Genomic DNA, 15,987 nt, shown 5'->3' on the forward strand with positions numbered 1-15,987 from the left:
TCCGGAAACTTGGGGGAAAACTTCAAAAGCGCAGCACAACACGGACACAAACTCGACTGGGAGGGACAGCACTCCGGCGTTGGCACTATCCTAACTACCACCTGCATTACCAAATCAAGCAGGGCACGTAATGAATCAGTCACAGCGATTAACTTTTACAGCAGCAGCGGGCGAACAAATTACAACCGACGTTGTCGCAGAGTCAACCCGCCAGGTCACAATAGTCGCCGAGGGTGAATGGCATGGCCTTTGATCCCACGAAAATCAAGGAAACTTGAAAATACGAACCATTTCCGGTTTCCGGCATCAGCTGACAGATGCCGATGTAGATGTTGAAAGATGTAATGTTGGCCTATCACAAAGCCATACAAAAGAATTTGGCAATTAATTTCCACCTCTTGTTCACTTTAGAATAAAACCAATGTCCTCCTATTTTGTATTTTATTCGTAGTGGTTTTCTGGTTCATCACAGTAAAATTAATCTGCTCGAATTGACACCTGAACGAGCTACTAAAGAACACAAGGGTGGTTATTGTTAATGGTTTCATTTATTAGTAAAAATATAATTGTATTTGATTTGTATATTTAAGTATATTGTTTGTATAATTTTAATTAACAAATATTGCAGCAAATTTCATCTACTAAATTATGGATTACGTTGCGTATGCTTCATACGGTTTTACGGTTTGTTTTGCTTAGCCGGCGACGCTTCGTTGTCTGCGTGTGAGTTTCCATCCGGTCGTTTCTCTAACCCTGTGTGAGTGTGTACGCTGGCTTACAATTAACAGAAAATTTTAACAACGAGTTACAGCAACAAAACGCTTTACCCACGGACCTACAAAAAAAGTACGTATCTGCGTCCTTGCGCTGAGTATGTGGAGTACGGATTACGCCTCTCGCATTAGGGATTACGGCTAACGGCTACGGGCTTACATGAGGCGACAGCCCTCTCGCTCGCGGCTGTTCTGCCGGGGCAGTTGGCGCTGGGTGGGCGTTGAATGGGCGGAGGAACCGCTGGCCACCGCTGCATTCCCGTTAGACTCTAGACTTGCGTGCCGCGTGAGTCGCTGGTGATTCGGGTTAAGGTCCGCCACAGTCCATTGGTTTCCGTTCGCCTGCTGTGAATTTGGCACAAATTCGCCCTCTTCGTTCTGCAGCCCCTGAAGTCCAGTGGTGACGTCCACGCCTTGCTCGGTGCCCGGGCCGGCATCTTGGAGCTGCGAGCAGGTGGCATCCCCCAGAGACTGTATGTACTGTTCTAGCAGGTAAACATGCGGCTGCAAGGTGAGGACGAACCCCCGGTACAAAGATCCGCTGTGCTCAAAGGTGCTCTGACTTAATTGTTTGAGTGCAGATTCCGTGCGCCGACAGGTGTGAACCGATTCGCTTCGGATAATTCCGTTTACAATCCGCGAGATGGAAGCCGCGTCCTGGAGCAAAATCGAAAGAACCAGCGCGTAGTCCGTGCAGTTCGCCTCGATAAACAGCTGCAACAAGTAACGCAGCTTAATGGACAGCTTCTGAGGCAGCATATCCACGGCTAGATCGTCTTCTGATGCCGGTAGCGAGTACAGCCGGCGATAGCGAAAGTTATCGAACGACAGTTGCGATCCAGAACGCGTCTTAAGTATTGGTAGGGAGCTAGGCTGCTGCAGTTCTTCCTCCTCTTCCCTAATGCTTGGCTGCAGCTGTGGCGACTGTGTTGCGGCTCCATTGGGCGTGGCCAAGCTGAAATAGCCAGACTCTGACGTTTGCGAAGATCCACCGCCTCCTGTCTGTCGAAGACTGCCGCGTAACTGAGCAAAGTCGTCCTTTACCGCAGTCGGAAATGGACTGGGGAGCTCTAGTTCTTCGTGGAGCGCCTTCAGAGCGCCGGCGAAATCATCCAACTTGGCTGCCCGCTCTGATTCCTGCGAAAGCCAGCTGACAAGGTGAAAGTCCAGATAAGCGCACATGTAGCCTAAGTCCATTAGTTTCCGGTTCTGAAGTAGTTGTCGAGCATGGCGCTGCAGTATCAGATCGATGCAGAACGTCTCTCGCTGCTTAGTCGACCGCCGACGCACCACCGAGGGTGCTCCTGCACTGCTGCTTTCGGTCACAGGTGCAACTCCAGGAGTCCCAGATGCCTGCTTGTCTTTGGGCAGATTGCTAGTCACCGTGGTGGAAAAGCTTCTCTCTCTGGCAATGGGACCCAGAACCATGTTAAAGGCATCCGCATTCTGGTTCACTTGCTGCTGTGTATTCACCTGGGGAGGAGGAGCAATTTTCACATTCACCACCATCGACGACCGCGGTGAGTCGATCTCGTTTGGATCTATAGCCTTTAAGAACCGGATCAAGTCCTTGGCAAGCTCCCACTTTCGCTGCTGCAGAGCAATGTCCAGCAGCATGGTGGCATATTGCTTGCTAACAACAGAGGGTTCCAGATTCTGCAGAATTATCAAGTAGCTTGCGGCCGTGTCCAGCTGCTCCGACTGCAGACACATCTGGAATAAATCCTTCGGTTTACCAGCCATCGAAAATAGGTACGGCCACAGGGCGATCTCCGTTTTGCGGGCACATTGAACAATTGTTTCCAAGTAGACGGGGAACTCTCTTATAAAGTCCAGAATACTGGGCAGCTGTGCATCCGGGATGGGCTGTTTGCTAGTAGCCTCTTCCTCGAGAACCTCGTGTAATAGCAGTTCCAGGGCGTGCGGAAAATATGGTAGCGAGCAACACGACTGTGCCATTTCCCAGGCAGAGTAGCCCAGATTCCGCTTGATCAGCTGGCGAAGTACCTTGTGCAGATAGATCTGCGACTTGCGTTCCATCACGGCGAACGGCAGAGAGAAGTGGGAGCCCTGCTCATTGGCGTAAAGCGTGCTTTCGTTCTCCACCCCCAGAACGATCACATTGTCAAAGAGCACGACCAGCGGATAAAGTTTCAGCGGAAAGCTCAGCATGATTCGCTTTGACATAAAACTGTGCAGACGTTGGGCGCCGACCTGCTCTCCTTCGCGACGCTCCCTGCCCGGCGGCAGAATTGGAAGCCATACGCGCATTCCGTGGGCACCCGAGTAAAGCCAAAGGCAGTCACGCATCGCACAGCGCTCCAGGGAGTGTGACAGCCAGAAGACCTCAACGCAGCTAGCCAGGCACGTAGCCAGCAAGGTGTTTGGGACCTATTTGGTAAAAATGGATTTTGGCTTTAGTTGCTAAATATGATATTTCGTAATAATTGTCCGCAAAGTTGAAAAGATGCATATTCAAATTCCTTGTAATGGTTGCTTCGATAACCACAGATATTTTCAAATACAAGATTCTAGTTACACAGATTAAATGTACAAATGATTTGCATCTCTCCAAATTTAAGCAATTCGACAATTAATATCCGTCAAACATACCTGTTCGCCGGCATCGCGCTGTATCATCAATATGCGGCCGCAAACATTCACGATGATAGTCTCTGCCTGATCTCCACCCAGCTGTCCCTGGGGCTTTAGCTCATTCTTGAGGTTAGTCACGGTCAGACTAACAATGCAGGCAGGATGGATGCAAATGCTCTTCACGTCCAATTCATAGGCGCACTCAATATCCAGGGCGTACGCGGAGTTTTTCGACATATTGAAAAGGCTCACTATTCCATCGGCAGTGAGTACAATCAACTGGTGTCGGAATGAGTTCAGGCTAATAACTGGTGCTCGGACCTGCAGCTTGTGTCCGTATTGGTTGTCGAGTTTGCAGTCTGCCGGATAGCAACGCAACTCATCCGTGCGGTCCAGAAGTGAGTAGCAGCCCATGACTACAAAGCCATGCCACCAGAGTAGGCCGCCAGAGACAACGAAGTCCTTCTCCTGCGACTCATTGCCAAAAAGCTTCCAGCGCCGGGTCACTAGGGAATAGTGCGCCAGCCCAGTGCGACCAGCCACCGCCAAGTGGAGTCCATCCGGATCAATAGCAGCATACCGGATTGGCCAGTTTGTCGCCGCGTAGTTGAGCGGCAGCTGCAACACTGTCCAATACTTACTCTCCGTAAGAATGCTGCCTGTATGTGGGCTTTGTTTTAACTCCAGACAGTCGCCATCACCGGAAATGCCTTCATCAGGGCCCACACCGCTTGATGGAAACGTTCCATGGCTTCCGGCATATGTTAGCTCCAGATTGTTGCCCTGGTTAAGGTACAGGCAGTCGTCACCCTGCAGCAGGATGTGCGGACTAGTCGTCATGCAGGGGTTCATACTTAGAGCGCTCTTCACAAACTGCAGCTGAAGCACATTGCTTTTGTCTTTTTCCGGATGCTGTTTTAGCATGAAAAGCTGATACCCCTCGGTTGACCATTCGAGCCGGCGAATCTTGAGTGGATTCTGACGAACCAAATCTACGTTAAGGCCGAAATCCCAGCTCAGAGTAGACATAAGCAATGCTCCGAATGTGCTCCATAGGGACAGGCCTCCATTTGTCCAACTCACAGCGAGGACGCATCCGTCAGGGCTCCACTTTAGCTCGTTTACCGAACCCAGGCTGTCTGGGAGTACGTTTTCCGTGAGGATAAGGCGATGAGAAAACTCTAGTCCCCCGGTGGCATCATCAATTGCGTACACATTCACCGCCGAGCTCTCTTGACCATAGGCCAACAGTCGGAATTTGTGATTGACACTGCAGACACTCGCATCCTCAACATCCGGCACCCAGAAGCCGTGCATGTGATCGGTCTCAAATCTGAGATGGTTGGCAATCAGAAAGGCGGCTCGTCGGTCGCTGAAGACGGCTGCACAGCCACCAATGAACGGCGAATATTCCAGAGAGGCTACGTACGAGTCCCTACCCAAGGGCGGCACATTCCGCGCGGACTGCTGGGGCTGCTGCTGTACGTAGAAGGGAATGTCGCGCAACTTAATTGCAGATAGGGCTGGCAACTCTAGGTCATTCTCTGCGTGCTCCAGTTCGGTCCACTGCAGACGCAGCAGTTCGCAGGACTGGGTGGCCAAGAGTAATTCGCTGAGGCTAATGCAGCACACAGTGGTGATGACGGAGCCCAAGGTGACGCTGCACAGTTCGCGAAGGCTCAGCCGGGGTATGTTTTCCTTGATAAACAGCTCGGCGGAGTCGCGTTTGAGGCTCGCGGCGGGCGAATCTATCTGCTGCAGGATTCCACTGCCGTTGGCATCGAAGTCCAGTTGGTACAACAACAGGGAGCCGGACGCGGTAAGCAGGGCAAGCTGCCGAGAGTCCGGCTTCCACACGATCAGCTGGTTGGCCCCGTACTGGCGAAGGGAGTCCTCCGTTCGCCGGAAGTAGGCGATGGGAATGAGTGGATTCGCGTACCAGATGCCCAGGAAGTCGTCGCCCACGGCGGCCACGAGTATTTTCACCGCGTCGCAGCATATGTGCCGGATGCTGGCGCTCTCGCCGGGCAGCGCCAGGCCCACCCGCTTGGGCCAGCCCACTGGATAGTACATCCTCCGTGTGAAAAGTTACTGCGCAAACGGAAAAGTGCATTAGCAAGAGCAGGAGTGCGGAAAAACGAATTCAACCTGCGGTCGGGTGCGGGTGCATTTAGCTTTTGTGGGTTACGCCCAGTTTTACATGATCTCCCTCGCCCAATTAGCACTTTTACAAAACATTCCACAGCACAACAAAAAATCTGCGCGATTTTACGCGTATACAAATATGAGTGTTGGCCAGCGTTCCAAAATCACAGCTGTTTGCCAATCGCCGTTTCGCACCACTGATTTTGAGCAAGCAACAGTGATGTCAGGCTAGCTTTATTCACCCATCAGCTGTTTCTTAAAAGGCGACAAGTGATTGAATTTTGCGTTACTTTTATTTTCGGCTAGCCGAGACTTCTTATCTTTTTAAACATACAAGCTGTAAAGAATTAAATTAAAATATTATGATTGCACGAACTCAAGGTTCTACCCTTCAGCGTTTGTATTTCATAAAGTTCAAAATAATTCAAGCTTACAGCACTAAAAAGTTCCCGAATTTCGAGTCACCGATCTAGTTCACCACGAACCACTGTCAATTTGAACTAATTCAACGCATCTCGAACTAAATAAATCAACCGGCTCTCGAGAGGCAGACCAAAAAGGGGATTTGTGAAGTATTCTCAAAATGACTGCATTCGAAGGTAAGTGCAAATCAATATTTAAGGTGTGCATTGCTTATTTGTCTTTTCTCGCAGAGTTTGGTGTGCTTCCGGAGCTGGGAAGGGCCACAGATGAATTGGATTGGACGTAAGAAAAAAGAGTTCTGTCTGCCAATTGCCTTCACATTCATGTATTTGCAGCCTGCCCACCGATGTCCAGGCTGAGGCTATTCCCCTGATCTTGGGAGGCGGCGATGTGCTGATGGCCGCAGAAACTGGTTCCGGAAAAACGGGTGCCTTCTGCCTGCCCATTCTTCAAATCGTGTGGGAGACCTTGCGTGATCTGGAGGAGGGAAAGGCTGGCAAGGGCGGTGCAGTTGGAGGAGCTGTGTCCCCGTGGACCATGTCCTTCTTCGACCGAGGAAACGCGCTTGCCGTCACTCCTGATGGTCTGCGCTGCCAGTCGCGGGAGTTCAAGGAGTGGCACGGATGTCGGGCCACCACTGGCGTTCGCGGAAAGGCCAAGTTCTACTTTGAGGCCACGGTAACGGACGAGGGACTGTGTCGTGTGGGCTGGTCTACACAGCAGGCAAACCTCGACCTGGGCACCTGTCGCATGGGCTTTGGATTCGGCGGCACCGGCAAGAAGTCCAACAACCGTCAGTTTGATGACTACGGTGAAGCATTCGGCAAGGCAGACGTCATCGGCTGCCTGCTCGATTTGCAACGCCAGGAGGTGAGCTTCACCAAGAATGGCCAGAACCTGGGCGTAGCCTTCCGCCTGCCGGACAACCTTGCCAAGGAGACCTTCTACCCGGCGGTGGTGCTGAAGAACGCCGAAATGCAGTTTAACTTTGGAAAGACTGACTTCAAGTATGCCCCGGGTAACGGGTTCATTGGCGCTTGCCAGGCTGGACCCGAGCATAGCATGGCCAATCCGCTGACCAGTCCCGCAGCTGGAGCACCGTGCGCCAAACCGGCGCCTAACGCCCCCCAGGCCATTATCATGGAGCCCAGCAGAGAATTGGCCGAGCAAACCTACAACCAGATCGAGAAGTTTAAATACCACCTGAGCAACCCAGAGGTTCGCTCCCTGCTGCTTATCGGTGGAGTGAGGTTGGAAGAGCAAAAGGCGCAGCTAATGCAGGGCACCCACATAGTGGTGGGCACGCCCGGGCGGCTGGAGGAGATGATTAACAGTGGCTTGGTCCTGCTCACCCATTGCCGCTTTTTTGTTCTGGATGAGGCAGATGCACTTCTCAAGCAGGGTTACACCGAGCTGATTGACCGCCTACACAAACAAATACCCAAGATTACTTCGGATGGTCGCCGTCTGCAGATGGTCGTCTGCTCGGCCACGCTGCACGCATTTGAGGTAAAGAAGATGGCTGAGCGCCTGATGCACTTCCCCACCTGGGTGGATCTGAAGGGGGAGGATGCTGTCCCTGAGACGGTTCACCACGTCGTCTGTCTAGTCGACCCGAAGATGGACACCACTTGGCAGTCGCTGCGCCAACCCATTGGCACCGACGGCGTCCACGACCGGGACAACGTTCATCCGGGCAATCATTCGAAGGAGACGTTGTCGCAGGCAGTGAAGCTGCTCAAGGGCGAATACTGTGTGCACGCTATAGAGAAACACAATATGGACCGAGCCATTATCTTCTGCCGCACCAAGCAAGACTGTGATAACTTAGAGAGCTATCTCCGCCAGCGAGGCGGAAACAAGTACTCATGCGTCTGCCTTCATGGGGACCGAAAGCCGCAGGAGCGTAAACAAAACCTGGAAATGTTTAAGCGGCAACAGGTCAAGTTTCTGATTTGCACGGACGTGGCGGCTCGTGGTTTAGACATTACGGGTCTGCCGTTCAGTAAGTTTTCAAATTTTTAAACAATAACCGTCGTTGAAACAATTAATTTACTTTCTTATCCTCAGTGATCAATGTGACGCTGCCCGATGACAAGACCAATTACGTGCATCGCATCGGACGTGTGGGCAGGGCGGAACGCATGGGGCTGGCCATCAGTTTGGTGGCCACAGTGCCGGAGAAGGTTTGGTACCACGGCGAGTGGTGCAAGTCACGCGGCCGTAGCTGCAACAACACAAACTTAACCGACGTCCGGGGATGCTGCATCTGGTACAACGAACCAAACCTACTGGCCGAAGTCGAGGACCACTTGAACATCACCATCCAGCAGGTGGACAAGGCCATGGATGTGCCAGTTAATGACTTCGACGGCAAGGTCGTGTACGGTCAAAAGAATTTCAGAACTGGCAGCGGTTACGAGGACCACGTCGAGCAGCTGGTGCCGACTGTACGCAAACTGACGGAGCTGGAGTTGCAATCACAATCTTTATTCTTGAAACGTCTTAAGGTCTAACGCGGATCTGGAGCGACATTTATTTGCTAAGCAAGGAAAGGATGTGGTGAATTGAGAAGTGCATGGTCAACTCACGCGAAAATACTTTTGCGGCACAGACACACAATTTTGTATATGTAGGAAGTCGGAGCTCAAGCTCTGCCATTAAAAATATACATTTAATTAAACTAACATTAAAATCGTCTGTCTAAAGAGTAAACAGCCTCGATGGAAAGCTGGTGTCCGGTTACCATCACTTCTCTTCCTCCTCCTCCTCGTCCTCCTCGTTGAACTCGGTTCGCATTTGTTGCAGCGCTCTAAGCTGCTGGCACAGCTGGTTGCCAAACGATTCAACGTAGCGGGGGCTGATCTTGTCCAGCAGCGCATACGGCGTTTCAAATATCTCCTCCTCGTCGTCGCCCTCATCTAGTCCGTTGCGAAGCAGTGCAGAGATCCGGCTATCCTCGTCTATGGTGTCGTACTGGGAGGAGACGATCTTGAAGCCACGACTGCTCACCTGAACGCAGCAAGTGGCGCTCTCGATGGTCCGGATGTTCAGGTAAATTTGCGTGGCATCGCTCGCCAGTTTGGAGGAGATGCAGATCTCAGCGACGTGAGCCTTCACATCGTTAATGATGGCGTTGGCTTCGTCCTCGCAGTTGAAGGCCTGCTCCTCCCCAGGCTCCGCGGTGGCTTTCGGTTCGCCCATCCTAACAGAATCGCTAAGGAGCACTGCGGCTGGCCTTTTAATTGAATCCCAGTCGATCTGCTTCCCTTTTACAGGCGCAACATGTCTTTTCACTCTACTCCATATGTGTCACAGCAGCTGTCTGGCGTTTGCCACGCGTTAGTAAATTTTGCTGGGTGAAGCGGAGCAGGGCGTTCCAGCATTCGTATACCCAGAGTAATCGCCAAACTAAACAAATTATCATTATTAAATGGTCCGCTTTATAAGCAAATTAGGTAAGGGTTTTTATTTAATAGAGGCTACTAAAAAATTCAGCCATAAAGTCTAATTTCGTAAGACGTATCGATATAAAACGTTTGCTGTTTTATTTTCGTTTTTATTTATTTTAAATTACTCCTAAATAATTAGAATTGGAAAGGCGGGGCGCATACTTTTGATGCGATTTTTTACAGTGAGTACCGTAACAGCAGCTATTCATGTTGCCATAGATGGCGTGTTAGTTAAGAGCTGGAAAACCAGGGCTACATTGTGGCATATCTGAAAGCAAATCGTCGATGTCGGCAGGTAAATCGATAAGATAGAACATCGGTTCAGTTCCAGCTCTAATTTCGTTGCGAAAAAAATAAGAATCGAGGCATCGGCACGGACGTATATACTGCAATTCGAAGAATACACGCACAGATTGTGGTTCTTGGCAGGCACAGACTTACAGGGCGTGTGACAGCGATCGCTAGTGCAAATTACCCGTTCCCAGGCAAAGTGACACAGGCAGAGGCATCAGGATGAGCGCACCTGGCATGGACAAGAGAAAACTCTCGTAAGTATTTTGCAGTGCTCCTTCATTTTTCCTCCACGGCGCACACACACACGCCGTCGGCAGAGTACACACACTCAGCCCGTGCGCGAGTGTGAGTGGCAGCTGCGCGCAGGCAGCGCGGTCGGCGCGAAATTGATTTTTCGCGGCAGAAGTTTTCTTGAGCCAGCAGGCACTTTCCTTTCCACGTCGGGATAAACAAGGAACAGGGTCAGGGGTAACATTGGGCTGCGGCAGAGGGAAGGGGCGGGTAGCTGCGGCTGGAGTTTGATTTCGGACAAGCGAATTCGTCCTGGGCAAGGCCAAGGACAAATTTGGCCATCTGACGGAAGTCGATTTCTATCGGATTTCAATAAATGTTAGTTACAATCTTAGATAGGCATAGTTTCAACTTATTCGGCATTAGTCTGGAAAATGTAACAGGTAGAAAAAAAGCTACGCACATCATCGATCAAGACTCGAGCCGATATGTAATACATACAAACCATTATAAGAATTACACATTAGAACTCCACAGTGTGAGAATTTCCACGTTCCTCTGCATTCTTCTCGGTTGGCCACACCTCTTTTGCCCGCAAATCGCAAGTTTTCAAATGTTTTTAATAGAGAAAAAATGCTTCGAATGCTTCATTTTATAAATATTGTTCTATTTAAATTGTTCCATGTTTGGGTCTTCGTGCAACACATACCGATTTCGGCATAAGTGCGCGATAACAACAGACCCACAGATCCAATAACACGACAACCAACTAACTAGCCAACCTAGCCGTTATCGGACAGAAAGTTTTATGGCCGCGTTAGCCCTCTCTCTAATTCTTCCCTATATGAGTAATGCCAGCACTAACCGCTTCAGTTTGCCCAGGAACAGGCGAATTCGAGTTGGCTTAGATTGTCATGACGCCTGCCAATGTCCTTGGCCCTGTGCAGTCGCCCACCGCCCAGTGACCCTGGGACTCGCATCCGCTTGAGCCTGTAATCACCCTCATCATCGTGGTCCTCAACCACTTTGTCGTGCGCTCGCCGTCTTATCAGCTCGCAGATTCTCAGAGCGGTTTTAGGCATACACAGCCTTGCCCCCAACCCCCCTTAGCTTGCCAAGCTTATAAATAGCACCCACCTGCTCAAGAAAATCCATACAGATTGCATGGGAAAGGTGCAATTTATGTTGCACGCGACCCTGCTGCAGAGCCAACAATGCCAGTTGCTTTCGAACTGGACGCCCTCAATGCCAACGCCTAGTCCGCGGGTGCAGGCAAGCCCTGAGGGCCAAGTGCTCCCCTGGATGAGCTCCCATCGCGTGCCACGGCTAACTGTTGCTGCGGTGACTCATAGTCCACTAGTACTTGCGATGGCTGGGCCTTATCGCCCTCTGTCAGAATGTGACATACGCTGCTGAAGGAATGTCGGAGGCACAGTGCAACTCCGCTAGGCAGCTCCACGCAGTGCTTCCTGAGGTCTTACCTGAGTGTGGTTATCAACCTTTAATTCCAAATGCGGAGACGTGGATAGTAATCCTATGCAATGCAGAGACCATATTCACTTGATTTCCCTTTATTTAGGACATCTGGCGACTCGCTTTACGAGATCCTAGGACTTCCGAAGACAGCCACCGGAGATGATATTAAAAAGACTTACCGGAAACTCGCACTCAAATACCATCCCGACAAGAACCCGGACAATGTGGATGCGGCTGATAAGGTAAATTATTGCCGAGAAATGGGTCCCTGCGTCACTATTAAAGGTCATATATCTGCAGTTCAAGGAAGTCAACCGGGCCCACTCGATATTGAGCGACCAGACGAAGCGCAACATATACGACAACTACGGCTCTTTGGGCTTGTACATAGCCGAGCAGTTTGGCGAAGAGAATGTCAACGCATATTTCGTGGTCACTTCACCGGCTGTAAAGGTCAGGAATCGCGGTATTTCGCATGGCTAGGCACATAAGTAATCTCTGATTCTCCTTGCAGGCGGTGGTTATCTGCTGTGCCGTGATCACTGGTTGCTGTTGTTGTTGCTGCTGCTGCTGCTGTTGCAACTTCTGCTGCGGCAAGTTCAAGCCGCCGGTCAACGAGTCGCACGACCAGTATTCACATCTGAATGTGAGTGATGTTTAAATCGGCTTAGCCAAGTCCAAGTATAATACCCGCCCCAACCCAGCCCGCCAGTAACTGAAATCATTTTGATTTAGTTAAGAAAAGAGAAAACAAGAAAACCAATCCGGTGCAAAGCTAAAACATTAACTTTAACGCATGCTTCCCATCCACCCACACACTGTACTATTACGAACCTAACACCAAACCAACTTTGATGATTTTTGTGGGGAGATCCGTATCATTGTTCCTTCTGAGAAGCTAATGTTTAGTCAAAAACGTGCCCCTACATCTGACATCAACGCTTGCTTAACAGCTGCCCGAACAATAAACGCCTAACCATTTTTTAGTATAATTTTCCTGGGTTATCAGCTTTCTTGGCACAACATCTCCCACGATTGGTTTTTCTTTACACCCTTACAAACACTACTCTGATTGCACTGCTTTGTAATTAGTTTATTTTGGGTAAGTATGAAGTTTGGTTTTGGTTTTCGGTTATCAATTCTCCAGACACTGCAGTAATCAGAATACTGATTTTTGAGACCAGAGGTAAACACGACTAACCCCAAAACTTTTCCGATCCATCGAACAATTTTTGTATAATTTATTGTTAGTGTTTGTTTCGTATATGTGTACTTCACGAAAATCATCAAATGCTTCCAACGTTTCTCTCTCCATAATAAAAAAAAAAAAACTAATAAATAACGTCAACACTTACACGCTCGGATTTCTCGAGACAATTCTGCGAAACTGCACTTCCAGTAAGAAGTGCAACGATTATTGTTTTATCCACGATTGCTTTTCTTGTTTTTTAAGTGTCCCATTGCGCATACAAATTTAGTTTGCACCCACCCACATTAGAAGTCGTCTTCCTTTGTTAGTTTGCAAGCTAAGGAAGAGAAGCTATAGACTTACGTTTCTATTTTTGTTTAACTTTTTTTTTCTCAAAACTCTTTGCGATCGACTCATCATATCCACCACCTACTACCACCCACAACCACCACACATTCGCTCTCGACCTCGCCGTCAGCGCCCCGATGGCAATCGAGAGGGCAACGATATGCCACCGCATCTGGGACAGCCGCCACGCCTTGTAAGTATGCGAATCGAAAATAATACCAGCACGAGTACCGCATGAAAAAGGTGCAAGATCACCTGCGGCCCGCCTACCGCCTCCACCTGGCTCAAGGCACCCACCCACCCACCAACCAACTAACACAAAGCCAATAACCAAATCCGAACTCTACTTAAACGGTAACCAATCGAAATTTATATGTTCCAAGTGAACACGTCTTACTAACCTAAAATTCAGTCGCAAAACTAATTTGATCGAGAGAACTGAGGAAGAGATGACAAAAAAAACGACGTTTTTTTAAAGTACTGCTGTAAATGCTTGGTAAATGTTTTATGATTTTCTTTCAATGCTGTCATCTGGCTGATTTTAATTTTGTAGTATTTGGCTTGAAGGGTCCTTCTATCCATCAGCACAAGAGTAATGTAATGTAGTGGCTAAACCGTAGTCGTAGCTAAACCGTAGAATAGTGTACATACATGGCTTGTAGGCAGCTTACCCACCGAAAGTTTTTGACTAAACATTGCTTAAGGGACCTTCCCTCTAAGCTCTCAAAACTTGCTTCAGAAACTAAAGTACGGGCGGAAATTCTAATCCCACTCTTTTGTGTCCCGCAGGAGGACGTTGATCTAGACGACGTTAACTTGGGTGCGGGCGGAGCCCCCGTTACCTCACAGCCGCGCGAACAGGCCGGAGGCCAGCCTGTTTTCTCCATGCCGCCGCCCAGTGGATCCGTGGGAGTCAACCCCTTCACCGGCGCCCCTGTAGCAGCTAACGAGAATACGTCGCTAAACACAACGGAGCAGACCACTTACACGCCAGGTATATAAGCAGTTGGTCCAGAAGTCAACCTCACAGCCAGCCTCCGCCAGTTTGGCAATCCGACAAAGCGTCTTTGACCATCGAACTTGTTATTGTGCATATATCGAACAAATATTGTATACTTCGGTCGCTGGATAGGTGGCGCAGGCATTCAGTCACCAGTCGACATACCCCGTCCAGCGATCAGATCAACACCTCCTTAGCAGTAAGCTCGTGTATCCGGCAAGGTATTTTTTAGACACTTCCTGTACATGTAAGGTCCCACATGCGTCCGCGAACATGGGATCCATTCACTTAGATCTGCATGCTGAATCACTTTACCACACACTGCCCGAGCTGCGGGATGACCAATGCCTAGATTGATTGACTCAGCCTTTCGTTCCTTAGGTCTACGCCAGCCGTACTCAAGTCCCCCATTTTAAAGACCTCCTTTCAAGATTGTTTTCCAAGCTTTCGCAAATTAAATGAAATGATAATTTTAATTTCCTTATGGATTGCCTTGGATTACTGTGATCCTGCACCGCCATATGTTTTATGAAGGTCTCAAGATATATAATATGAATGTAGCTTAAGCTTGACGGATTTTAGTTTTATCGTTTGTTATGCAACGCGTACATTTTAATTTCATTTCACTTATCACTGTCTACTTCTCTCTCCCTCTCTCTTCACTCTAGATATGGTTAATCAAAAATATTAGTCAAGTGCTGCGAGCGAGTCAAGACCCGGGTGCATGCGTACACCACACATTCAGATACAGACACAGAAAATACAAGCCCCTAAATCGTAACAGAAGAGAAAACCAGATTTATTTCATAATTATTAGTGTTGTTTTTAAGATGCGCGTATGTTGAAGCGAGTAAACATAGAAACCAATGTATTTATTTTAAGCCGTAGCACTTAGCTCTAATTTTAAACTATCGAACTTCGTGGCCGCCCTCCGGTCAGTCAGGTTGATCTTGGTCCACTTCGGGCAATCGATTCACCAATTCCATTGTTCAAGCCATGCATCTAGCCTGGCAGCTGTACCACTATACCACTCGAATCGATAGCCAAGCCGCGCAGCCACCACTCCACCTATCCAGCCATGCTAAAACACCAAAACACCCTGCGGTGTTGATGAAATTGTATATCGGAAGTTAGTCTAGACATTTGCTTGGGGATCGGATCCCTTCCGGCTTAGCCCGTGAGTTGGGATTCAGTCGCGAAGAGAGGCACTGTAATTATATATATGTATATGATATGTGTATCTAGTTTGCATTTGTGTCGTCGCTTAGTCTAGCTAAATTGTTCGCGAGATCGCCTCTTCACCGATTGTTTCTGTTATTTTGCACTAAATTGTTAAAGCCAGAACTACTTATGTAAAAAGGATGAATTGTCGAGCGACGCGCCCAGCAGATTGCTCCGATCCGATTCTAATGCAAATGTAAATACGAGTTAAACGATTAAGCATCACACAGTTAAACAGAGGAGGACGAAGAAGAGGACACTGTGAAGGGCGAACTAATTAACGCAAAGATAAATTATATAACAGATATTAATAATCCCCTCTATATATATATAACAATTAAATACGAGTAATCAAAAGTTGAATTGTAACCCCCGAAAGTATTGCACATATGTATGTATTCCAAATTGTTTCAAAATTGAATTGTATCTATTTGATTTTTGTTTGATTGTTAACCCGCTTTTAAATGTAAATGAATGCGATTAGTCCAGCAGTAATTAACTTTTATATAGTAGTATCCCATTCTAAATCATTGACATCAATTATTGCCGATCAGCTCCGGGCCAGGATAAAAGTCCTTGGGCGCCGTGATCTTGGGCCGGGATCCGAGGGTCGCCGGCTCATCTATAGTATAAACACGCATACATATATAAAATTCAATTATTGATAATTACATTTAACGGTCTTGCGTGTGTATTTATTGTTCGTACAAGTCAAAGCAAAAATACTAAGTAAACTAAATTTAAACTTAACAATTGTTTCCAAATTTCAATTGTATTCTGGTCTAACGCGAAGAAGCCGAAATAAATTTACTATACAAACTCACCGCCTTGTTTCACAAA

General features: G+C 48.6%; 4 protein-coding genes across 10 annotated transcripts; 2 read left to right on the plus strand and 2 right to left on the minus strand.

Moving 5' to 3' along the window:
• Positions 1–529: 529 nt before the first annotated feature.
• LOC6739101 (guanine nucleotide exchange factor subunit Rich) lies at positions 530–5,735 on the minus strand. Its single transcript, XM_016169083.3, has 3 exons — positions 5,517–5,735; positions 3,387–5,459; positions 530–3,164 (listed from the first exon to the last, which is right to left on the minus strand). The coding sequence occupies exons 2-3, from the start codon at positions 5,439–5,441 to the stop codon at positions 930–932; spliced, it is 4,290 nt and encodes a 1,429-aa protein (XP_016032942.1). The 5' UTR covers positions 5,442–5,459; positions 5,517–5,735; the 3' UTR covers positions 530–929.
• Positions 5,736–5,962: 227 nt separating this feature from the next.
• LOC6739103 (ATP-dependent RNA helicase Ddx1) lies at positions 5,963–8,623 on the plus strand. The gene is made up of 4 exons (XM_016171928.3): positions 5,963–6,112; positions 6,167–6,218; positions 6,272–7,941; positions 8,007–8,623. The coding sequence occupies exons 1-4, from the start codon at positions 6,097–6,099 to the stop codon at positions 8,450–8,452; spliced, it is 2,184 nt and encodes a 727-aa protein (XP_016032943.1). The 5' UTR covers positions 5,963–6,096; the 3' UTR covers positions 8,453–8,623.
• LOC6739104 (GSK3-beta interaction protein) lies at positions 8,406–9,314 on the minus strand. Its single transcript, XM_002085861.4, has one exon. The coding sequence runs from the start codon at positions 9,138–9,140 to the stop codon at positions 8,685–8,687; it is 456 nt and encodes a 151-aa protein (XP_002085897.1). The 5' UTR covers positions 9,141–9,314; the 3' UTR covers positions 8,406–8,684.
• A 368-nt stretch (positions 9,315–9,682) lies between these two features.
• Positions 9,683–15,970, plus strand: LOC6739673 (dnaJ homolog subfamily C member 5 homolog). Of its 7 annotated transcripts, none has more exons than XM_044923095.1 (7): positions 9,683–9,936; positions 11,493–11,631; positions 11,690–11,842; positions 11,904–12,035; positions 13,057–13,119; positions 13,716–13,920; positions 14,308–15,970. In XM_044923095.1, the coding sequence occupies exons 1-7, from the start codon at positions 9,902–9,904 to the stop codon at positions 14,340–14,342; spliced, it is 762 nt and encodes a 253-aa protein (XP_044779030.1). In that variant the 5' UTR covers positions 9,683–9,901; the 3' UTR covers positions 14,343–15,970. The 7 variants fall into 7 exon arrangements, with proteins under 7 accessions (XP_044779030.1, XP_016032944.1, XP_016032945.1 ...); XM_016174391.3 differs by having other exon boundaries at positions 9,684–9,936; positions 14,595–15,970; XM_044923093.1 differs by lacking the exon at positions 9,683–9,936 and adding an exon at positions 11,278–11,434.
• Positions 15,971–15,987: the final 17 nt, after the last annotated feature.

The sequence above is a fragment of the Drosophila simulans genome, chromosome 3L (genome assembly GCF_016746395.2).
Source record: "Drosophila simulans strain w501 chromosome 3L, Prin_Dsim_3.1, whole genome shotgun sequence".
In the NCBI taxonomy this organism is placed as follows: domain Eukaryota; kingdom Metazoa; phylum Arthropoda; class Insecta; order Diptera; family Drosophilidae; genus Drosophila; species Drosophila simulans.